Source organism: Sander lucioperca, chromosome 20, assembly GCF_008315115.2.
Source record: "Sander lucioperca isolate FBNREF2018 chromosome 20, SLUC_FBN_1.2, whole genome shotgun sequence".
Lineage (NCBI taxonomy): Eukaryota > Metazoa > Chordata > Actinopteri > Perciformes > Percidae > Sander > Sander lucioperca.
The window spans coordinates 16,032,622-16,057,903 of record NC_050192.1 but is presented as its reverse complement, the minus strand read 5'-3'; the positions used below and the strand labels follow the sequence as shown (position 1 = coordinate 16,057,903).

Below are 25,282 nucleotides of genomic sequence, written 5' to 3'. Positions count from 1 at the left end.
ATTTTTTGTATTATCTATCCACAGAGGGAAAATGTATGTTTATTCATTGTAGATGCTAAATTAGTGTGTTGCATCCACACCTGACTCTATTTTTGTGGTTGTATTAAATATTGACACATATTCAGTTATAAGTAAGTGTATGAGTGTATTCTTTCACATTTTTGATTTTGCTCTGATCCATTTTCTGTGTGTGTCGTCTGCAGGTCATTGGACTTGACGGGGCCGCTGTTGCTAGGCGGAGTTCCCAACCTACCCGAGGACTTCCCTGTCAGGAACAGAGACTTTGTGGGCTGCATGAGAAACCTCAGCATCGACAGCAAACCCATCGACATGGCCAGCTACATCGCTAACAACGGCACCGCAGCAGGTTAGGCATGCTGCATGGTAAACTAAAGGCCATGCTCACTCAGTAGAGTTACACTGCAGCAGTTAGAGACATTGCTCTTTTAAAGTGCCATGGTCATAAGACTTGATTTAATGCAAGAGGGAAAGTCTGATGCCTTTTTTTTTTCATGTGTACCATGAGCAGTTTTGCAGTCAATAAACATTTGCATACATTGTACGTACCGATATTGATTATTTCTTTATGTGTTTGATGTCAAGGTTGTCCAGCAAAGAAAAACTTTTGCACAAACGACGTGTGTCAGAACGGTGGAGTGTGTGTCAGCAAGTGGGACACCTACAGCTGCGACTGCCCAACCGGCTACGGTGGCAAGAATTGTGAACAAGGTAAGAATTAGAAGAAGAATCTCTCAGGATAGTGTCTGTACATGTGTGTTTCTGCATTCACATATGCATTCATATACAGGTGGGTCTCTGGCCAAATGTGCCTATATCCACATGCTCCTCTGTGAGCTTCTCCGCGTACACATGCATGTGTTTACCTACAGCATGTGTGTGTGTGTGTGTGTGTGTGTGTGTGTGTGTGTGTGTGTGTGTGTGTGTGTGTCTGCCTGCCTGCCTGCCTGCGTGTATGTGTATGTGCGTGTGCGTGTGCGTGTGTGTGTGCGTGCGTGCGTCTTGAGGACTTCCAGGAAGTAGTGTGTTTGCTTGGGAGATCAAATGGGATAAGGAGGACCTCACCTGACTCACTCTGAGTCATCCACAGCCACGGTGGAGATTCACAGTGAAGCCTCTACAGCTCACTACTGTACAGACACTAAAGATAGCCTCAGGTTTGGTATTAAAGAACAAGATTAAACTCTGACTCACTTATCCAACCCAGACAAAGGATGAAACAAAACACACACACAGACCCAATGGCTGTCCTTTGGGATGGATGGATGGATGGATGGATGGATGGATGGAGGGATGGATGGATGGATGGATGGAGGGATGGATGGATGGATGGATGGATGGATGGATGGATGGAAGGAGGGATGGATGGATGGATGGATGGATGGATGGATGGATCATAAAAGCATCACAGCTTTCCAGTGTTGTTATTTACACCCCATAACCCATCTCATGTTCTTCAATGGTAAGGAGAGAACTTTGATTTCCTGCTTCAGGGCGAGCTTCCAAACAATGTGTGAAGGTGTGAATACCTCTCCTCGCCCTTTCGTCTATGAGGCAGCCGCCTAGCCAGTGCCAGGCCCCAGTATCCAGTATCTGAACTGGGCCAGGATTACAGTAAGCATGGAAGAGGTTTTGGCTGCTCGGTTGCTTGTTGACACATTTGGTTTGAGGCTTCACACACCTAGCTGCCACGTGAGAAACAAGAGATTTGTTATCGTGGAATTTTACGCTGCCAAAATCATCCCGACTGGACAGACATGAAAAGACTGAATTCCACTGGAAGTCACCCACTTGGCCAGACTGTTTTCCTTCTAATTCTATCAGATCAGATTTCAATTGTACAGACCATTTAAAAAAAGACAAGGAATGAGTTTTGTCACGCTAATTTAAAGCAGATTATAAGCCCAATATAGGCATACTGAAAAACACTTGCTTCTACATGGGTGGCAGTAGCTTGTTATGACAAATGTATTTCAGGTTTGAATCTCTGGATTGGTGTCAAACAAGCTGTTGCAGTAATTCAAGATTTGTCTATAATCAACATACCTTCTTAATACCTTAATAATTTAAAAAAAAGTGTGAAAGTTGTTCAGGTGAGACAATGATTCTCAGTTTGGATTGTAGTTGGACTTGGCTGTAGACTTGTTCTGGTCAAAGTGATGCTGTGCCTGCTCTCCCATCCGCACATTGTAGCTTTTACAGAACCGTGTGAACCTCCCTCTGATCCAGCATAATTAAAAGGGGCTGTACTTTACATTCGAACATTAATGCAACAGTAAACAACTATTTGCTATGTAAAACATATAGTGGAGTAATGGCATCCTGAGCAGAGAGTGAAATCACGCTGTGTGTTGTAATCCAAGCTTTTCTGTTCTTTGTTTTGATTGCTGGTTTGGCTGCACATGCGTGTTAGTGCACGTGAGTGCCTTGTGAGTCAATATGAGACGCCGAGGGCCGTGACAAAGCATCGGTATTTGACGAGATGGGTGTCCTGTCCGGTCTGTGAAAGCCTTGTGGAAGCAATCCCAGACCACTTTGTTTTCAGTATTTTGAGTATTCAGTAATCCTTTAAGGACTGAGACTAGGACTGCTAACCAGATTCTTAACTACTAAACACCAGAATGTTAGCATTTTTTCCTGTGAGCATGTTAGCATACTGATGGAGCATGCTAACCTGCTCACTTTTGCTTAAATAAAGCCACACCGAGCCACTAGCATGGTTGTAGACTCGTTCTGAATTACTCTTAATAAAGTAAATCAGAAATGAGGAGTGGCTTGTTTTGTTTTTTTTACTTGATGTATGACTAAGCTTTGGTAAGTACTCAAGTAGTTAAAGCTAAAGCCACTGTACTTTAGCTACCAGTTACCAGGAACAAATATGTGCTTTATCTCATAATTACAGCTTGTGTGTGTATTTGTAAAAGCTTCTGTTAAAATATGTGCCCTGAGGAACCGAGAACATACAGGGTTTATACTGTAGATCATACAGGAGGAAACACTTTGTAGGTTGTGCTCAAATGTAGACCCTTGCTGTACGTGTGCGTGATCGGGTAGATTTGTTTGCGTGTGTGTTCTTGATCTCTCTCTCAACATCTACAGCAGCTTATTTACGGTAGTATGTGTCATGTCTGTAGGATTTTCTGTGGATGTTAAGAATGTCTCTAGACATTGAATGTCTTAGAAGTACCGTGTAGTAATCCTAAAACAAAGTAGTAAATATATCACATGACAACACAAATGATGGTGCCTTTAAATGGGATTGTGTTTACGGAAAGAATCCATATTCACGACCTTATGAGTGGAAATTTTCTGAAAGCTCCACGTTCACGAGTCGTGGACACGACTTCCCATGTTGTAAATACAAGTTCATGAGTTCCATTTGAGGGCACCATGTAAAAAGACAAAAAAACCTAATAAAACTAATATTAACACTGAAAGGTTTAACTTCAGAACAGCTCCTTTTTCCTGGTTTTGTGTGGTGAGGTAATCCAGCAGATCTCTGTAAAGTCTGAACTGCAGACCATTGTTTCTCAGCAGTGATCTGATATGTTAATAAGAATTACACTAATGTTTCAATATAAATATGGCACAGATTCATCCTTAAATACTATCACACATGTTTTTTTCCCCTTACTCTTCCTCCTGTCTTGTCCAGGGATGCCATCTCCTCAGTTCTTTGACGGCCAGGCGCTGGTCTCCTTGAGCGAGACGGACATTACCGTCGCTGTTCCGTGGTACATGGGCCTCATGTTCCGCACCAGGCAGCCTGCTGGCACCCTGATGCAGGCCAATGCTGGGCCCTACTCCACCATCAACCTCATGGTGAGATTTAGTATACAGCACTATATATTATTATCAACGAACATGGCAGCATTGTCAGCATACAGTGCAAACTTTTTATCAGACAAAAGTTTGACTTAATTTCTTCGCAGTCGACTTAGAGTGCTTTCTGAATGCAAAATAAAGTAAAAGAACTGTCTCTTCCACCATTCAGGTGAGTGAGCAACAAGTCCGTATGGAGGTGTTGCTGAGGCAGCAGCTGATGGCGTCGCTGAGCTTCCCCCAAGTTCGGGTCAACGACGGGGAGTGGCACCACCTGCTGGTGGAACTGAGAAGCGTTAAAGACGGCAAGGACATCAAATACATGGCTTCTGTGTCCCTGGACTACGGCATGTACCAGGTACAGGCAAATGACACCGCAAATAGACAAGGGTGTACACATTGTTCAAGTTCTCAAGAAAAAGAAGTTCTCATTTTCAATTCTGTGTTTTTGAGCAGAAGTCAGTGCAGATCGGTAATGACCTCCCAGGACTGAAGCTGCAAACTCTTCATGTAGGAGGTTTGCCTGGAGACGGCAACCATGTCAACAAAGGATTTGTTGGCTGCATACAGGTAAGTGTATCAAATTTCGAAAAGAAACATAACAGCATTTGTTTCTTTTCCTCAACCACAATTTTCCATCTTCATCCATGTGTGCCCTCCACCAGGGTGTACGTATGGGTGAGACCTCCACCAACGTGGCCAATGTGAACATGGCTCAGGGCATGAAGATCCGCGTGGAGGACGGCTGTGACCTGGCGGACCCCTGCGACTCCAACATCTGCCCCGAGAACAGCCACTGCAGCGATGACTGGAGCGCACACACCTGTGTCTGTGACCCAGGTAAAATACACTAGCACAAACACATACACTCCAATTAAACTCTATACATCGCCCAGGGACGTTTGAGTGTCATTCCTCATTCTCCTGTGTCCTGCAGGTTATTTTGGTAAGGAGTGTGTGGATGCTTGCCAGCTCAACCCCTGTGAGCACGTTTCCACCTGCGTTCGCAAACCTAGTTCCTCCCACGGCTACACCTGTGAATGTGGACTGAACCACTACGGCCAGTACTGTGAAAACAAGTAAGATCCCTTTCTTATTGTGTGTGTCTTTAACTGCAATTTGGAGAAGTAAGTGTTGTATGCCTAATGCTCCCTCCAAGACCCTCCTTTGTATCAAGATGTTAAAAATAAAGCAGACTAAAAATGGACTTTGCCTCCTACAGAGGCTAATCTCCCAAAGTTATGTTAGGCTCTTGCTCTTTTTGTAATTGCCAACGTCCTGAGTCTTTCAGAGCAGCTTTATTAGTCAGTAATCTGAACTTGATAGTGATTGTGTGTGTGTGTGTGTGTGTGTGTGTGTGTGTGTGTGTGTGTGTGTGTGTGTGTGTGAGGTAGAGAGAGGAAAGATCAGACATCAAAAATAAAAGAATAAACTATTGAAAAGTGAAATTGGAAAGTTTCTATATACGCACAGAAAAGGGTGTGTTGGTTCTGCATTGTCTGCATTGTGTTAGAGGGCACGTGAATTAGCCAGCCCCGATTGAGAAGCTGTAATTTCCCCCTGAACCCTGACCCCTATGACACGCATCACGTCCTGTCTTAAGCAGGATGTGGGATTCCCCCCTCCATGCCTGACTGATCTTGCATAGGTGTCTAGTCACCACTGCCCTCATACTGCTGCTCGTCCCTTATCAGATCACATCGCTCAGTCTGGGATCGCATCTCACTCTGAGAGAAAGAGAGCCAGTTTATGTTTGTATGAATGAGTCACACCTGATTGACTGACTTAAAAGTGTAGAGGAAGTTTATTCTAGATTCAGAGCGACAAAAAGCGCTTAGTGGGAAATAAACTTAACAGATATCAGATTTGGGTGTATTTTGTTGGAGCAGATACCAAGTCAGTAAATGTTAAAACCTGATCAACCATCACTTTGCTCTGTATTTTTTTTTATTTTATTCCTAAATAACTGGAACCTAAATAGGTACAATGGCCCCACTGTATTTTGACCAAAAGACCCCAAAACTGTTTTGTCACTGTTTCAGGTTACAATTTAATCATAGAAATGAAGAACCACTGTCTTATTATGTACCTGTAATTATAATGTAATTTCACTATTCGTTTCGTGAAGGCAAAGACAAGAGAAAAGAAATCTAGTATTGCTAGAAAAATACAATTTTGAGATTGCATGCAACGTTAAATGAAATTTTGTGCTAAACATCAGTTACTTATGTTTTTACTTCTTCACTTATATGTTTAACAAAAGTACATTCTGTTTTACAATGCAAGTGTGCTGAGCCTTAAACCGTCAATAACTATTTTTTTTGGCCCCTGTCACATTTTCAGTCCCTGTTGATACATTGTTATTATAAAAAAAATATTATTATAAAATATCAATTATAGCCACTTTGATCAATGTGTTGTTGTCTTTGATGACAGAGTGGAGAAGCCATGTCCTCAAGGTTGGTGGGGCAGTCCCATGTGTGGACCCTGTAACTGTGATACTAACAGGGGATTTCATAAAGACTGCAACAAGACCACCGGAGAGTGTCGCTGCAAGGTAAAAACATGCATGACTTGACATTTCCCAGATTGATAGCAGATACAAGAGTGTTTCTTTTTGGGATTCAGCAGATGATTTTTTGCTCAGGGCAAGAGAATACTTTAGACTTAAGCTAAAGCACTACAGTTTTCTGTGTAATATTTAAAGTGAGACAATGTAAAAAGAAAGAAGAAATGTTCAGTAAAAATGACATAGACTTGCTTTACAGATGGCCTAAAAGAGGCACTAATAGCACCCCTAAATATTGAAATTTCCTCCTAGCTAACTTTTCATGGTGTAAATATAATATCAATAATATTAATCATCTATGTATTGTCCTGTTCCTGCAGGAAAACCACTATCGGCCAGAAGGCGAGGACACATGCTACCCATGCGAGTGCTTCTCTATCGGCTCTGAGTCTCGAACATGCAACGCCATCACTGGGCAGTGCCCCTGTAAAGGGGGAGTCATCGGCCGTCAGTGTAACCGCTGTGACAACCCCTTCGCTGAGGTCACTCCAATTGGATGCGAGGGTATGTGAGACCATACATACATTTTGTAATTAATGTTTTTGTTTTATGTATTTTAAATATGATCTTGCCTGATTTCCTTGATGCTTTTTTTTGAAGTGACAGACTGTCATTTTTTAAGTAAAAGACACCTTACTGATAGCAGTAATAAATTAGCCCTGCAAAAGTGCTAAAATTTACTTAAATAGACTGATTTACTGATATCTGAAGCGATAAATTAATAATAGGGATTAACTTAAACAAATGCTAACATGAAGGTAAAACAAGTCCACAGCTTTTCCAAAATACTGTCAAAGAAAAGTGAAACCATAAATTCAGATAAACATTGAAAAAAAATGTTTGCTGTGTTCATGATGAGGACAGTGATTTAAAAAAAAAATATTTTCAGAAGTTGGGTGTATTGTTACTTTAAATGTTCGGGTTGACAAAGTTTCAGAGCCTGAATCGATGAAGTGTCAAAAGGAGACAAATATTGTCGCTCACATCTGCTGGTGCTGCAGTTGAGCTAACTGCAAGTCTTTGTCGCCACCCAGTCAAGCAGAAGAGGCAAGTCTGGCTAGTGAGCTGACTTGGCAGTGGGACTCCACACGCACAATACAGTAGAGATGAATGGAAGACAAAAAACACAAAGTCCCATGAACCGAAAATGAACGTCAATGTGCTTACTGTTTGACCCAATATGAAGCTCTTCAAAGTCTCAGGACGTGTTTGGACTGTTAATGGACGGAGTTCTACATGACTAAATGGTCCCTTTGTTAATTTTTGATCAAGTGGATTTAAGACATTGTTTCAGATCTAAAAGGTCAAATACATTCTGATACAAGGTAAGAGTGAGGGAGGGAGGGAGTGAGTGGAGATGGGAGACTGAAACAAGCGAGAGATTGGTCATGTCCTGCAGGTCACTGAGATGTGGCCATCCATGGCAGGCCTCATACCAATCTGTCTGCTCTGCTCCAAACACAGCGCTTAATGTCACCACAGCCTTTAGTAATGACAGAATGTCTTGTGTATTAGACTACAACGTGTAAATGATAAGCTCATTTTATCAAAAATAAAAGTTTATTCAGGTTATGAAGTTATGTGTCATAATAGCACTTAGGAGTTAATGAAACACTAAGGGATTATAGGCTGTGTGCAACTACAGTAAGAAGAGCTACAAACAAGCCAACAAGCCTGCAGGTCCCACCTTGGTTTGTCCTGGAGATTTATTAACCCAGATATGCTAAAATTAGTAATGTATCACAGCTTGTGTAATAGCTTAATTTGGTCAAGTTCACTGTGCTGGTCCGTTTGTCTGTTTAAGAATATGGAGTGGATCGGCTAGGTGGCGTCCTGAGGTGGAACCAAAGCAGGCGTTTACCTTGTTAAAGGGACATTTTTGTGGTTAAAGTTCAGGTCCAGTTCAGTTTATGACGCACTTCTTTAAGGGCCATTGTAAGTCATGCTGTCAAACTAATTTGAACCCATTTCTTTCTCTATGTGTAGGGAATGGTTTGCGTTTACAGTGTCTCAGAATTGATGCCAGTTTCAGGTTTAAAACCATATTCTCACCTAAACTTTATAATTTTTGTTTGTCCTTTCCTTCACAGTGGTGTACGAGGGCTGTCCCAAGGCGTTTGATGCAGGTGTCTGGTGGCCCAAGACCAAATTTGGCCGCCCCGCCGCCATGAACTGTCCCAAAGGATCAATCGGTGAGTGCTTTTTAATCCCTCTGATGACAAAAGCAACATGCAGGGTAATTATTTAGCTGTGGATTGAGTCAAAACAGTGTGGTCCACTTTGAATGAATGGAGATCAGACGAGTTGCAGGCCACTAATGGTAAAGTTTATATCAAGTTCAATGACCGGTCAATGACAATTTAAAGTTTTATTAATTTATCTGATTTCCGGGAAAATGTATGTGTTAAGTTCAACATTTTTTATTGCCATCAGACAGAGCCAGGCTAGCTGTTTTCCATATTTTCCAGTTGTTATGATTAGCTAAACCGGCCGCTGGTTTGTTTAGCTAAGTTACGTTTAGTTTAGCTAGCTAACAGCAGCCCCTGGCCACAAGTGACAGTTACAGGCTAAAAGTATATGCTAAAACCTAGTGTGTACACTAACAAAAGTAGAAAATATCCATAAAGTAAGCTAACTGACTAGGTAATGTTACAAAACAATATCAACCTAAAGTTAGCTAACATTAGATACCACAAGCTATTGGCCATACCAGACCAGGAACGAGGTAGTGTCAAAACTCAAGACTTTTTTTAAAAGTCACATATTCTCGCTTTAAAAAAAGAAGAAAAAAAACCTGCCTTTGTGCCAAAGATATTCACAGTTATTGAGAATTAAGCTTAATGGGTGGCTGTGTGTTTGTGAGGTCATGTATTTAAGGCATATAAGCACACTCTCTGTGAAGCTTAACACAGTGATATGGCTCCCTATTTGGTCTGTTAATCCAACAGAGCTTTCTTATCAGCCAATCCTGTACAGGTTTGTCTTTAGAGACTCTTGGAAAAACACCACGTACAATAAGAGGTGGCCTCCTCTTCCGTGTGTGTGACTTTCTTGGTCTCACACCCCCACCCTCCCTTAGTCACTGCTGTCACCATGGCAACCCCTTTGTTGTCTCCCCAGACTCATTGGGGAATTTATTTGCTACCATCGCTCGTCGCCTTCCCTTAGCTCCAACTGGCGAGTCCTTCAGCCGCTTCTTACTTTGTAACAATAGCATTTGAAGAGACTTTGCATTTGGATGAAGTCTTTTCTCAAACCGAATCAGACTGGAACAAGTCAGTGTAGTTTCAAATATTAAAACCACTAAGACAGGAAGTGTTTTACATTTTTTTCAGGTACAGTATATAACTGTTTTTAGATATTCAAGACAGTTTTTGACTGAAGTGTAGCTTTTTGGGACATAAAAATAGAGATTGAATCATTTTTTTTAAACCCCAAAAATAAAGTTGCCAGTTCCTTTCTTTTAAGCCATGAATAGTGTCTGTAGGTATTCCATTCTGGTTGCATACAGCCCCAACAACCCCTTCACCAGTGACGTAGGGCAGCTGAGAGGAAAAGGAAAACATTTTTAAATAGTCTTCTAATATCAGTTCAAAACAAGTTTTATTTTTTTTATTTTATTATGTTTAACTTGGCTGCCTCCTGTATTTCTGTGAAACACTTGTCAGAAACATAATTCAAATTTCATTTCTGTTATTTGTATGTTCACAGGTACTGCCATTCGCCACTGCAACGATGAGAAGGGCTGGTTGTCACCTGAGCTCTTCAACTGCACCACCATCACCTTTTCCCATCTGAAGAAACTGGTGAGTACTTGAGAAAATAAAACATTTATACTGTCACTTTCAGCTGAAAATCTTTTTCCCAATGATTTTTTAATGGTTTAACTGAAATTGAAGGAGTAAATGTGTGCTGCGATACTCCTACCCTTTGGTCTATGAAACACCTTTGAATGAACTGAAAAATGAATTATTTCTAAACTAAAGCTTTCTTTTTCTAAAAACTTGACTGTTTTTTTTAGTTATTTTTATTAGTCTCTGTTAAGAATAATCCTGATGATTACTGGCAGTTATTTAAAAGAAAAAACATGCATTGTAAGGGAACTGATGTGTCTTTAACAAAGTGTAATGAAGTCTATGGGAGATTTAAACAAAGTATTGCACCTTTTGTGTTTGAACCTGAACCTAATACTTGAGGCGTGAACTTCTCAAAGCCCCACTAATCCCGGGATTGACCAATTTCTATTATGTTTCATCGCACCCACTCAGCTTGCCTTTGCCTTGACCTGCTCGTTCTCGTTCACTTTCCATCCCTCAACCCTCCTTTTTTTTCCCCCAGAATGAGGACCTGCGGCGCAACAATTCAAGGATGGACAGTGAGCGCTCCAAGACTATTGTGCATTTGCTTCAGAGCGCCACCAACAACACCCAGCGTTACTACGGCAACGATGTGAAGACGGCCGCCCAGCTGCTGAATCACGTGCTGCAGTACGAGAGCCGGCAGGCAGGGTTCGACCTCACCGCCATGAGGCATGCAGAGTTCAATGAGGTAGGAAAGAAAATGCACAAATCAACTTTTACAAAATGTTTCAGTGATTATTTACTGGAGGCTCTCCTGGGTGGATTCCAACTTCAATAAGTTATTGGAAAAGATCCTAAAGCTTTAATTTAGTGAAACCCAGTCTGTAGCACTGGGAGCACTGGTGTCACACTGCCCTCCACTGGTTGATTCTTACTGGGAGAGCAACTTGATCATCTGTGGTTATCTAATACTTCCACTGTTGCTTTATTACTAGTCTATTTGATATTCATATGACGCATTTTCCTTCAATACTAATAATAAATGCTTCATTCATGACATTCGCTTAACTTTGGATTTTTTCCAGAACTTGGTGCGAGCAGGTAGCGCCATACTTGATCCTGACACCAAGGAGCACTGGGAGCAGATCCAGAAGACTGAAGGCGGCACCGCCCATCTGCTCCGCAACTTCGAGGACTACGCCAACACCCTGGCACAGAACGTCAGGAAAACCTACCTGAAACCCTTCACCATCGTCACTGACAACATGAGTGAGTGGAGAAGCTGTGATCCCACCGTGTGTAACTGGGACACATACATCTGAGATATCGTCCTCATTATTTGCCTCTGTCTCCTCTTCTTCCTGCCACTTATCTAGTTCTAACCGTGGACTACCTGGATGTGTCGGACCCGGAGAGGGCGACGTTGCCTCGGTTCCAGGACATCCAGGAGGCTTACTCCAAAGAGCTTGGATCGTCCGTCCACTTCCCCCAGTTTAACCTCCGCACTCAGGGCCACAGAGGTAGGAGTGCTGGCCGAATCACACCATTTGTTCCTTTTATGCTTTAAAATGTGTAAAAATAATACACAACTTCTGTCTCAGTCTGTCAATCTATCTCTTGCTTCCCAGCTGAGCCCACCCCGGCCCCTCCAACTCAGACCGACCCCCCACAGGAGGAGGAGCACACAGTGTCTGATAGGAGACGGCGCCATCTTGAGCCAGCTGCCCCTCTGCCGGTTGCCGTGGTGATAGTGTACAAATCACTAGGGAAGCTCCTCCCAGAAAGATACGACCCTGACCGCAGGAGTCTGAGGTAGACTACTGGCAGTTAAAGTTTAGGCCTTCTGACGACTTCACCGTCAAATACCTTCACACTGCGATACATGACACAGCATTATTTGTTGACATGTGTACACTGAACACGAGGGAGTACAGACCAACTTTCTCATGCACGTTGCTGGGATTAAATTATTAAGTGTAATCCAGTCAAATTGTTTCAAACAAGGCCTAAAAGAATGGAAAAAAGAGAGCCCACGCAATCTGAACTCTAAAAACTCTCTACTGAACTTACCAGTGTATATATAAAGAATCACAGTCTGTAAACGTTTGAAGAAACCATGAAAGTCTTTAATGTTAATACATGTCATAATATTTACTGTAAGTGTGTTCGAAGGAACCACTTTACCAGTGCCTGCCTATAAAATTCAGTGTAGTTATTCAGTGTTAAACCGAACACAAAGTGAGCGAGGGTCACAGTATGTGTTATTGTTGTGTGTGGAAAGAGAAAAAGTTGCTAAGAATATGTCACCAAGATAAGAATAAGAAGTTGACAAAAGGATAACGGAGAACATGAGCAAATGTAAACAAGATTTCAGTCTGTTATGATTTGATGTGTGTGTGTGTGTGTGTGTGTGTGTGTGTGTGTGTGTGTGTGTGTGTGTGTGTGTGTGTGTGTGTGTGTGTGAGAGCGATAAAGCCATAAAAACAAATGGAAAAACTTGCTGTAGGTGATTAAAAACTTTAAATTAATAATTTCAGGTCATACTTAATTGTGTTTTGTCTTGGCCAGGCTCCCCAACCGTCCAGTAATCAACACAGCCATAGTGAGCGCCACGGTGCACACTGAGGGTCCGCCTCTTCCGCCCATCCTGGAACCCCCCATCACCTTGGAGTACACCATGCTTGAGACGGAGGAGAGAACCAAACCCGTGTGTGTCTTCTGGAACCACTCCATCGCGTGAGTTGGACTTCACACAACTACACACACACACACACACACACACACACACACACACACACACAGGCATACATGTCCAAGGGAATTCAAGACCTCAAAGAATCAATTTAGCAGATAAAACAGCATTAATAATAATATGTTTTATTTTCCTTTGCATTCTGCTGTAAATTTCTTTCATGTGTTGTGACTGCTGGTGTGTTTAGGATCGGAGGTACAGGCGGCTGGTCTGCTAAAGGCTGTGAGGTGCTCAACAGGAACAACAGCCACATTAGCTGTCAGTGTAACCACATGACCAGCTTCGCCGTGCTCATGGACATTTCCAAGAGAGAGGTATTGCCGAATAGATATCAAACATCCAATTAAGCCTGCAATATTTTACCTTTTGCCTTGTTATTGACTCTTGACATGCTGTCTTGGAACTGTTCTCCATAGCATGGTGATGTTCTCCCACTGAAGATTGTCACCTACACCACGGTCTCTGTCTCCATGTTCCTCCTCCTCATCACCTTCATCTTGTTGTGCCTCTTGCGCCGGATCCGCTCCAACCTCCACGCCATCCACAGGAACCTGGTAGCAGCGCTCTTCTTCTCTGAGCTCGTCTTCCTGCTCGGCATCAATCAGACTGACAACCCGGTGAGTGTATTTTTTTATCCCACAGAGAATGGAGACACTTTGCTGTATATCAGCAACGTATTCTCATTCTTTGTGTTGGTTAGTGGTTCCTAATGTAGCCCCCCAGCCCTGTCACATGAACCCAAGTACCCCTTCAATGACACCACTAGTAATGTTAAAAATGTGTTAATTTGATTTGATTTTAAACTGGATAATATTCAATGCTGTTAACTATATCAAAGTGGATATTGTTACAATAATGTTTTTAAATAAGTGAACTGTCTGCTTAGGTGGTTTTGGCAAGTTTATATTTGTACTACTACCATTTGGAGATGCAGAAGCTGGACATTTCAACCATTTATTCATCACTATTTAATTTTTTTTTAACATTACGTTTAGCTATTTTATCATTCACCCATTACTTTTAGCTAACAATGTTTACTGCTTTCAGCTAACTAAACAAACTGTTTAATTTTAGCTAACTTTTTTAACTGTTTATCTGTTACTTTTAGCTAACTATTTAAACAGTTGATTTTAGCTATTTCAACTGTTTATCCATTACTTTTAGCTAACAGTTTACATTTAATTAACTGTTTGACCACTCTGCTCGCTTGCTAACTAGTTTTCATGAGCGTGTTCAAGCTTTGAGTTAACTTAATTTTACAGTGGTGAAAAAGTGCAGTTTGTTGATGTTAAACAGCCTTTGCTAGCTTGCTCTGCTTGTGAGATTTGGACAGGTCACCCTTGCCAAGTAGTTCTTTACATTACAGAATTTTTTTTCAGTCTCTTTTCAAGTGGGCCTGTGCTGCATTTTACATAAATCAGGAGAAGAGGGTCAGGGTGTGACTGACTGATATCCTTGGCATTTAAATGGAAAACAGATGCATATGATACAGGGACACACCAGTTAGTACTAGAGCCCAACCGATAAGGATTTTTAAGGCCGATATATTGATACAAATATTTGGTGATTTAAAAATCCGATATTCCGATATATCGGCCGATATATATTTAAAAAAAAATCCAGAAACGCCTAACGAAACATAAACAGATGTCCCTAACATTAGTTATTTGTAGTTATTTATGAGTCCTCACTAAAATAATATCATAATGCAGTTTAAAAATAAACATGTGTGTTTTATTGTCACAACAGAACAGAGGAATATCAAAATATATTAAAGTTCTGATAAATAAAATGTATAAAAATACAAACTTAAGATATGAAACTTAAAGGATTAAACAAAAGTGTTGCCAACAGGGATGTTGTAGAGTGCCCTCTGGTGGACAAACTATGCAACGCCAACACTCATAACATGGTTGAAGGGTGTTTCGTCCGTTTTTATTTTTTAAATATTCATTTATCGGCCATTATAAATGCTGATACCGATAGTTTGGAAAATGCCTAATATTGGCCCGCCGATATATCGGTCGGGCTCTACTTAGTAGTTTATCTATGCTTGTAGCATGGTGGAACTTGAGGCGGGATAAAGATCTCTCTCTGGTGTTTACTGTATTAAAAACTGCCAGGCATCCAACGATATTTGTTTGGCCTGCGGGCAGCCATCTAAAGTGGCGTTGACAGGGACTTTACCAGGCTTAATGGGCCAAGGCTTGCCTGACACTGTCTTTATTTGACAGATTATGTTTTAATGCTCTGCTATTGACTGTAATAGTAAGGAATGTACTGGTTACCAAAGCCCTCTTCAAATATAACCTCCTTTAAGTTTATGTTAGTGAAATGACATCCCCGGCTTGATGCAATTTTGTTACTGTAAAGCCCTCTAATTAAAAAGGTGTGATATATAGCCTGAGATAGTATGGTGTCTGTAGTCAGAAATCTAATGAGCTAATTATGTTAAGTTCATAATCTTGTTTGGAGTTCACAGAGGTCACAGTTATGGCCATGCATGTGCACACACATAAAGACATACTGTACAGTAAAGGATCAAAAGGTGTGGGAACTCTGAAATCCGCTGACACAGACATACGGACACACACACATGTACACACACACACACACACACACACACACACACACACACACACACACACACACACACACACCTACCTACCTCTGTGTGTCAGTAGCGGAGACATGCTGTGACTGGTACCTGTCTCCAGAAGCAGGCCTCAGGGCAGTAAGCACTAGCAAAGGTTTCCCAAAACAACTTCTTAGTTTTCACTTGATAAATGTCTCGTATGCCTGTGGTACAGAAAACCTCATTAATCTGTTAATTGACAGGTAATCCTGCTTTTTTTATTTAGAAGACGTGAGGTTTGGAAAGCTGGGATACTTCGTAGGCCTTGGGGAGATACAAGGGCAGATTTAAACAGTGGACAAAATACAAGCTGAGCGTATTTGATGAAGTACTTGCCTGATTGTTGCACTTTTTGGGGTTGTTCACATAGTTGAAAGCAGGTATTGTAAGTCACTTTGGATTAAAGCATCAGCTAAATTCATGTAATGTGATGTAGTTCTATATTTAAGAATTTTGACCATGTGACAAGCAGCTTTGTAAATGGGATGGTGACATACATGCCATATTAATTCAAAGAACATAATTTATTTTGTCATTCATTATTGTCTGTCTAATTCATCAGATTTTCTTATTTGCAAGCACTTTGTTTGATGCATACTGATGCATAGTGATCCTTAGCCTTCCTTAGCTATCTGTCCAGGTTCAAGCCTTCAGAATAAAACATGTTTAATGCAGGACTGTGTAACTATGCTAAAACATAATGTAACAGTAGCAAAAGTGGAGACATGCTCAGAAATGTCCATATATATAGAACAATATCTAGCTAACGTTTGCTGACATTTATCAAACAAAAGCAGCTACAGTACAGTACTGGTCATAACCACTACCAGGACCAAGTAGCAGCAAAACCCCTGAGTGTATTAAATTGAGCAGCGGTGCGTTTCATTGCACCGCAGCTTAAAAAAGTTTAACTTTTCATTTGCAAGAAGACATATAAAAGGTTTTCAAAATGAATGTGTCAGCTCTGACTAGTCTGGCTAAACCAGATGTCTACAGTCTTACACACAATGTCACAAGATCATCAGGCCCGACTGTCAGTCCCGTAACACTGTGATGTGTAGTGACTGCCAACCACCAGCCATCAACCACATGTACATTTTGGCTCTGATGGGAAGAAATCCATAGAATTGAGAGAACTTGAACTTAAACCAACTCATGCACCCAAAAACAACCAACAATTCCGCATCCCCTTTGCATTTGGATAAACCAGAAGTCCTTATAACTAAAACATTTTCAAATATGAAAGCAAAGGGGCCCTGTAACCAACTCAGACTATGTTTACAGGTTCCATATTGAGGTTTTTTTTTTTTCTCTACAAAAAATGTTCATGACTCACAGTGTTTTGACTGGGATGAGGAGGACTCGAGCACTGACTAACAACATGCTGTGTTATCTGCAACTGTATGACTTTAAAAACAAGGAAGCCAAATCTGCACAGAGATTTAAAAAAAAGAGGAGTTTAAAATGTATTTTTTTCATCTTTCTAAATTCACAAGTACGTGTGTGTGTGTGTGTGTGTGTGTGTGTGTGTGCATGTCCTCTTAGTAAATAACTCTGTGTGTGTGTGTGTGTGTGTGTGTGTGTGTGTGTGTGTGTGTGTGTCAACTGTGGAATGCTGTCAGTGTGTGCCCAGGGCCATCTGCAGCATGATTTATAACCCTGTCAAAGTAGTTTCTCTCTGTCTCGCTCTCTGATCTCCACAGCAATACGTAGCATTACTAAAATACAGTATCTTAACTGCTGGGACATTCCCTGACATAGTGCATTTTTACAATACAGCAGCAGGCATGGAAATAGGGAGGGAAGGAGAAAAAAAGAGTGTGAGAGGTTGAATCATTACTGTCTTGCATAAATTGCTAAAGTTTGTCTTTAAAAACAGATGGATGATGGACACTGGTTGGATGCATTAACTGGATGTTCATTTGATGCAAGCACAGCAGCGTTGACAAAAGTTGTGGGGAAAAAACCAAAGCTGCTTTTTGTGGATTGCTTATCTGGATTCCCTTAAAATGTATACTCATAGTTTTTATCTCTTCCTCCTCCTCCCTCTCTCGCTCTCTCTTTGATCTCCCTCCAGTTTGTGTGTACGGTGATAGCCATCCTCCTCCACTACTTCTACATGTGCACCTTTGCCTGGATGTTCGTGGAGGGGCTGCATGTCTACCGCATGCTGACAGAGCTGCGGAACATCAACCACGGCCACATGAGGTTCTACTATGCCATGGGCTGGGGCATACCGGCTATTATCACCGGTGAGAGACACACACAAACATACACACACACACACACACACACACACACACAAAGAAGATGGCAGATTGTCAGGATGCTTTCGTGCTGTGACTCGTATCTTCTGAACAGGCTGTGATCCCCGTGGGAAAATGATTGAACAAGAGACCAAGGAGGAAAGAGAGGGGAAGAAATGCATAATAAGAGACAGCCATTAATTGGATGTCCACAGTAATAAAGACAAAAACAGTAGCATAAATTTCACTTATAACATCCAATTGCAGTGGAGAAGCGCATGTGTGTTGCTGGGAATTTTATCTGGACGTGCCTAAAAAACTCATACATTTGTCTAGTTGTTTTTTAGAACCCTTTTTATTGTCTCTCTTGATGTAACGGCAAAATACTGTACAATTTCAATAGTCTGCTATCTCCAATTAGTACCACTTTTTCAATTAGTACCACTTTTCAAGCCTGGAATTTACTGCATATTTTACTGCATATAACCGTTTTATATATAAAGAAAGTTACAGTCATATATTAAATGCTTTGCATTGACCTGACATGTTTTGGCACTATTGGATGCCAGCTTACCTGGCATCCAATAGCTTACCTGATTGGAATTTGGATTGAGACATAGCGTGAGAGCCATATACAGTTACAGATTAAGAAATACAGAGAAGACAAAAGACAAAGACAAACGGAGAAAATTACAGTCATGATTGAATAAGATGATAGTGGGAAAACTGAAATACAGAAGGAAGGACATTTTGGGCATCTGCTTGCACTGTGGCACTTCTGCAAGGGAAGAAGGGATGAAGATGAGAGAAGATTTAAAAAGAGGAGGGGGAAGTAGTGAGGAGGGAATGAAAGAAAAAAGGCATTGAAACAGTTGTAACATTCTTTACTCATTTTTTCTTCTGTGTGTGTGTGTGTGTGTGTGTGTGTGTGTGTGTGTGTGTGTGTGTGCGCGCGTGTGTGCAGGTTTGGCAGTAGGTCTTGACCCCCAGGGTTATGGGAACCCAGATTTCTGCTGGCTTTCTGTCCATGACACACTCATCTGGAGCTTCGCAGGGCCCATCTTTGTAGTCGTCCTGGTATGTGCATATGAATTAAAATAGTCCCAGGAGAGCTGGTTCTTGTTTTCTATCTAGACCTTGAATGTATCGAGTTGTAGATTGAATCACATAAGTTGAACGTGCTTTTACATCATTATAAATAATCTAAATGATGTGGAATATCAAAATGAAATACCCCAAAATACTCCTGTTAAATGTCAAACGTACAAGAGAGAATTAGGTGTTCTGATCAGAAACCCTCTTCCTCCCTCCCTCTAAAGGTGAACATAGTGATTTTTATTCTGGCTGCGAAGGCTTCATGTGGTCGCAGGCAGAAAGCTGTGGAGAAATCAGGAGCTATGTAAGTCACGCATATAATTCAATATATAGCACAGTATGCAAAAGGTATATACTGTATACAGTATAGCTTTTTTTCGCACTGGAAGCTGATCTGTGAGCATTTTCCCTCCTCAGTCCTGCACTCCGAATGGCCTTCGTCCTACTGCTACTCATCGGTGCTACCTGGATGCTCGGTCTGATGGCGGTTAACAGCGACGTTATGATCTTCCACTACCTGTTCGCTGTCTTCAGCTGTCTGCAGGTAACAAGACGTTTAACCTCGATGGCCACTGATTAGATGGTCACAGACCCCTTTTTTTATTTGATAGTCATCATCAACACTTTCGTACTCTCCTGTTTATAACATATCTTTTTGGCTTTCTTCACAGGGAGTCTTCATCTTCTTCTTCCATGTGATCTTCAACAAAGAGGTGAGGAAGAACCTCAAGAACGTCTTCACAGGAAAGAAGAATGTACCAGATGAATCCAGCACCACAAGGGCCTCTTTGCTCACAGTGAGTGGACAGACTAATATATTATCTTATATTTGTTTAGCTTTTTAAATGTCAATTTAAGTGTAATCTTTCATTGTCATAGCATTTCTATTGTCACTGTTTGTTCAAAAAGCCTGGAATCATCAGACAAAGCAAAGTCATATTTTTAATGTTTTTTGTCCTCCCCTTCCTCCATCCTCTCATCCCTCCGTCCTCAGCGCTCTCTCAACTGCAACAACACGTACACAGAGGACGGCGCTCTGTACCGCTCGGGCATCGGCGAGTCCACCGTCTCCCTGGACAGCACACTCAGGTCAGCCAAGAGCCGCAGCAGCTACCTGGCTTACACACTCAGGTACAACACGCTCACTGACTGCATGGCTGCTTCTACTACACTGCTGCATGACGAGTGTGTGTATGTCTACGCATGCGTGTCTGTTTATCGACTTCACTTTCTTTATGTTGTCTTTGTCCTCCCTGATGCATCAAAGGTCTCACATATACTAACACCCCAAGCCCCTAATTTACTTTTCATATATATATATAGACACACACACACACACACACACACACACACACACACACACCCTGTCACCCTGTTCTCTGCCTTATCCAAAGCAAGGATAAGTTGAGTTTCTGAGTTTCTCTACATTTTAAGGGTATTTCTTTCTTTTTCTTTGCACATGCATGCTGCCACAGAATGGCACCTGCATTGTACAGTGACTCAGCTTGCATGAAAGACCATACTTAGGTTTGCCAGGGCATGGCGCACGGCTTTGTTGCAAAACCCAACACACACACACACACACACACACACACACACACACACACACACACACACACACACACACACAGAAAAAGACTGATGTTAATATGCACCAAGGTAAAAGGTAAAAGAACACCTACTGTAAATCCATCCACACTCTCCATACATAGTGTTATGTTGTTCTATGTTGTATGTATTAGCAGATAAAACTGTTAACTTTATTTGACGTGATACATTGTTCCGTGGAACTGTAAGTTTCATGATGTGAACAATGTGTAAATGCGAACAAACGTTTAGAGTACAGAGAAACATTGTGAATACATTTGATTAATTTAATGTTAATATGATATAGCTTCAAAGCAAAAATAACCAAAAAAGCTAGGTGTGCCATATAAACTGTATGTTATAAGTGTATTAAGTCTTGCAGAGTCGAAGAAATTGTTTATTTTTTTTTTATTTTTTTTTTAACTTATTACAGGTCAAGAGGGTAGATGGATTTACTGCTGACACCATAACCATTCATGTATGCCTGGTATATATAGCATTGTGTCCACTGCTCCATGCTAGCTCCTCACTACCAATACAATACTACAGCAATATCTTAGAAATAATATCGTCGACTACAAGCAATATCTCAGATGAATGTGAACATGTAGCAGTTGTACAACTCGGTAAAATTGCATGTTATGCAGTCAAATCTGGCAGTGCTACATGGGACATTGCTATAATATATTATGAAATATGGTACAGAATGTTTTTGTTTTTGTACTATTTGCAACAGCTTTTAGAGAAAAATATATTATAATGACGTTTTTTAGAATCCTAGACTCTATTGAGTTGAGTAGATATTTGTGTAAACCTACATGCATTTATTGCTGTCTCACTTCAACATTGTGCGTGTTGTCGAATTAGCATGGAGCACTTGAGCATCTGGACAAGTGTATTCCTGATTAATCTCTAAAAAGTTGACATTTTGAGGTATATCTCTTCAAGGATATAACATCTCACTCTAATATCACCTGCCTGTCTTGTAAAGCTATGTGTTTGCGTGTATCACAGACATGTTTTCACCGCAGCGGAGTGGTGTTACATATACCTGGTGTTTTTAAAAAGAGTTATACAGAATCGAGGTTAGGTGTGACTGTACGCCTTGGCTCGTAAAGCTGTCATCTGGGTAACGCGAGCTGACACTGGGGTCAATGAGAGCAAAAACGCCAGAAGGGGGAAGCGTGCTGCCTGTGCGAGAGGCAAAGGGAAAAGGGGGAGAAATAAAAAGAGAGGGGAGGAGGATAGAGAGAGAAGATAGGGAAAGAGTCGGGCAGGAGACTTGGGAAATAAGGGAGATGGGACTCTACCTGTTTAAGTGGGAATGCAATACAGACACACATACTTCTTCCCTGCGGCGGTTGGCATGTCTTCAGTTGCTTCTAGAAGTTTCTCTCAGATCAGCCATCAGACAGGTCAGAGTCTCCAGTAGCATTTTTACCCTCCAGCCAACATCTCAACCCAACCTGGAATAAACAGCTACGGGTGGAGGGGAGAGGAGGTTATCGCAGGCTTAGCAATAAGTAATAAGTCTTGAATTCCCCTCCATATGTGGTAGATGTTTTTGTTTTTTCTGTCGATGACCAAGCAGCCTGTTTATTGACTTTAACCTGATGCAAGCACATCTAAACCACAATTGAATGTTTGTTTTAGTCTTTGTTAAAGCCATCAACAGAGGCAAACGTTTTGTAATGAGAGATGTCTGGCGTTTAAGCTGTTGAACATTAGTTGTCTCAAACCGCGAGTTTGGGCTTGAATTAACTTCCAGCAACGCTGTACTTCCCCTCTCCACCTCTTCTTTTCCACTCCCCTCTCTCTCTCTCTCTCTCTCTCTCTCTCTCTCTCTCTCTCTCTCTCTCTCTCTCTCTCTCTCTCTCTCTCTCTCTCACTTCCTTGTCCTTCTCTCCCTTCCTGTATCTGTCTTCATCTCCCTATAGGGAGGAGTCTGGTCAGAAGCCCAGTGTCTCTTCAGGTACAGCTAAAGGACACACAGATCTGGACGGACCTCTGTTCCACAGGAACGGCACCAAAGGAGATGGTGGGATTTTTCATAGCTTGTTATTTAGTTACAGAAAGAAGCAAAACCTCCCAATCATTTGCATGCATAGAAAAAAGGAATACCTATGAATGAAATGACTATGCATTTTATTAATGGAGGTTCATCTTTCTACCTGTCTCCTTCCCTCCTTGCCCCCGCCAGACTCTGACTCAGACAGCGAGCTGTCAGTCGACGAACACAGCTCCTCCTACGCCTCCTCCCACTCCTCTGACAGCGAAGACGATGACATCGCTGTCAAGCCGAAGTGGAACAACGAGAGGCAGCCCGTTCACAGCACCCCTAAAGGTATATGGGTATCCCGTTGAGCCTAAACACAAGGTATAATCAGTGGTAGAATGAGAATTTACTCAAGCACTGTATTAGCACATTTGAGGCACTTTGAGGGAAAATATACTTGTTATGCCACTACATTTATTTGACTTTTCAGATTAACATTACATGTACAAAATATATGATGAATTTATAAAATAAGATGTATATATAAGGTGTATTATAATAGATTAAATTAAGCTATAATAGGTTAAGGCCCCAATAGAACTTGTACATACATTTAAAACATAGAAGTTTGTGGCCGGGTTGGTTCAGTGGGTAGAGCAGGCGCACTACACATATACTGAGAGGTTTATGCCTCGATGCAGAGGTCCAGGGTTCGAATCCGACCTGTGACAATTTCCTGCGTGTCTTCTCCCTCTCTCTCCCCTTTCTCACCTAGCTGTCCTGTCAAAAAATTAAAAGGTGGAAAAGCCCCAAAAAAAAAATATGAGGAAACCTGCAACTAAAATGTTGAGGCTGACTAGAATTTAGTTTTAACATTGCTGCTTCCAATATGTCTCCTTTTCCCCTACTAGTGGATTCGGTATCCAATCACGTGAAGCCTTACTGGCCAACAGAGGCCTCCAGCGACAGCGAGTATCCCGGCGGGGCAGAGAGGCTGAGGGTGGAGACCAAGGTGAACGTGGAACTGCATCCAGAAAATAAGATCAACCACACTGGCGAAAGAGAGAGGGAGACTCCCCCGGAGAGAGACAAACAAACGCCTTGTCATGCTCGTGATGCAGCGCCAGCGAGCCAACCACAAAGCAACAGCAACCACCAGCCAGAGCAGAGAAAAGGTAAGAGAAGAGAGTTCTTTTTTTTTTTAAATGTAATTGAATGAATTGATCGATATGTTTTACCTCGGACTGAACTCTTTGTCCGTCTCAGGTATCTTAAAGAACAAGATCAGCTACCCCCCTCCGCTGGCCGACAAGAACATGAAGAACCGTCTGAGGGAGAAGCTGAGCGACTACAACCCCCCCACCATCACCTCCCCTCCTCCCAACAACAACAACACCTCCTCCCCGCCTCTCCCCTCCGTCAACATCATGGCCCCTTCGGCCCGGCCACCCTCGCTGGCCTCTAACGACGGAGGTCGCCCTGGCAACCACGAAAGCAGCTCCCTCATCAAGCCTCCAATCGCGCCGCGGCCGCAGGTTCCCGCCGGGGCCCCGCCAGCGGGCCTCTACCGGGAGACCAACGGGGGAGTGGCAATGCACTTGAAGTCAGGGACGGTCAACGGAGGCAACGAGTCTGACTCAGAGTAAGTAGTTCTCCAGAGAGTGTCGGCATGTAACAATGACAAGTTTTTATTTTGTAAAAATAAAGACATCCACAATAATGAAGTTAAATTGATAGAGCAAATGAATGAAGGAATGCTGCTTCAAAAGTGAGTCCTTGTCATTTAATCACGTCATAGCAATCAACATGTATTGGTTGACCATGATGTCAGCTGATGCAATAATGCATGTATCATAATAGGATCCATAGTTAAAGGAATAGGTCGACATTTTGGGAAGATACGCTTATTCGCTTCTTTGCAGAGAGTTACACGAGACGATTGATACCACACTAAATATTGAGCTACAGCTTGTTAGCTTAGCTTAGCTCAAAAACTGGGATCAGAGGGAAACAGTTAGCCTGGCTCTGCTGTTTTTACACTTAACCGTTTTTGCACTGATTAAACAAACAAATACATTGGACTAAACAAATGAGATATAACATGTTAATTAGTGAGCTTTAGAGGTGCTGGTAGGTAGATTTCGTCACCTTTGGGCAAAAGCGGGGTAGATGTTTCTCCTTAGGGTTGGGTACCGAAACCCGGTTCCACTATGGAACCGGTTCCTACGCAACCGGTAGGAATCGGACCGGATTAGAACGCAAATTTTGGTTCCACTAAATGTGTCGACTGAAATATTTTCCCTCTGTCGCTCCGAAACGGACGTAAAAATATCACACTTTCTCTGTAGTCTACCGTTAGCTAGCTACCGTAAATGTAGGCTACTTTTAAAATGCCATATTTTCCCTCTGGGCTCACCAAAAGGACGTAAAAACATATTAACCATTCACTGCATGTGATCGCTAGTAAACATATTACATCTTTGATGTCATTTTTCAGTTTTTCAAGAATCGGTTTAGGAATCGGTTAGGAATCGAAATCGTTTTAAAAGTACCGGTTGGGCATCGGAATCGTAAAAATCCAAACGATACCCAACCCTATTTCTCCTCTTTCCAGTCTTTATGCTAAGCAAAGCTAACAGGCTGCTGCCGATAGCTTCATCTGTAGCTTATAGGCATGATAGTGGTATTGATCTTCTAATCTAACTCTCAGCAAGAAAGCAAATAATCGTATTTCCCAAAATGTCAAACTATACCTTAAACTA

General features: G+C 41.8%; 1 protein-coding gene across 4 annotated transcripts in view; it reads left to right on the top strand.

Annotated features, from left to right (window-relative positions):
• Positions 1-25,282, top strand: part of celsr1a (cadherin EGF LAG seven-pass G-type receptor 1a) — a 91,359-nt gene that overhangs the window by 65,260 nt on the left and 817 nt on the right. For 3 of the 4 annotated variants that reach the window (XM_031284898.2, XM_031284895.2, XM_031284896.2), the window contains 28 exons: positions 204-367; positions 604-729; positions 3,674-3,840; positions 4,013-4,198; positions 4,297-4,410; positions 4,506-4,680; positions 4,778-4,919; positions 6,277-6,397; positions 6,730-6,913; positions 8,500-8,601; positions 10,121-10,215; positions 10,748-10,957; positions 11,295-11,478; positions 11,586-11,729; positions 11,838-12,021; positions 12,778-12,945; positions 13,149-13,275; positions 13,378-13,578; positions 17,674-17,848; positions 18,807-18,919; positions 19,162-19,241; positions 19,355-19,481; positions 19,609-19,734; positions 19,932-20,068; positions 22,462-22,562; positions 22,725-22,868; positions 23,432-23,695; positions 23,787-24,162. In XM_031284898.2, coding sequence (XP_031140758.1) covers positions 204-367; positions 604-729; positions 3,674-3,840; positions 4,013-4,198; positions 4,297-4,410; positions 4,506-4,680; positions 4,778-4,919; positions 6,277-6,397; positions 6,730-6,913; positions 8,500-8,601; positions 10,121-10,215; positions 10,748-10,957; positions 11,295-11,478; positions 11,586-11,729; positions 11,838-12,021; positions 12,778-12,945; positions 13,149-13,275; positions 13,378-13,578; positions 17,674-17,848; positions 18,807-18,919; positions 19,162-19,241; positions 19,355-19,481; positions 19,609-19,734; positions 19,932-20,068; positions 22,462-22,562; positions 22,725-22,868; positions 23,432-23,695; positions 23,787-24,162 — 4,437 coding nt within the window. The remainder of the gene's footprint in view (positions 1-203; positions 368-603; positions 730-3,673; positions 3,841-4,012; positions 4,199-4,296; positions 4,411-4,505; positions 4,681-4,777; positions 4,920-6,276; positions 6,398-6,729; positions 6,914-8,499; positions 8,602-10,120; positions 10,216-10,747; positions 10,958-11,294; positions 11,479-11,585; positions 11,730-11,837; positions 12,022-12,777; positions 12,946-13,148; positions 13,276-13,377; positions 13,579-17,673; positions 17,849-18,806; positions 18,920-19,161; positions 19,242-19,354; positions 19,482-19,608; positions 19,735-19,931; positions 20,069-22,461; positions 22,563-22,724; positions 22,869-23,431; positions 23,696-23,786; positions 24,163-25,282) is intronic. The other variant, XM_031284897.2, reaches the window with a different exon arrangement.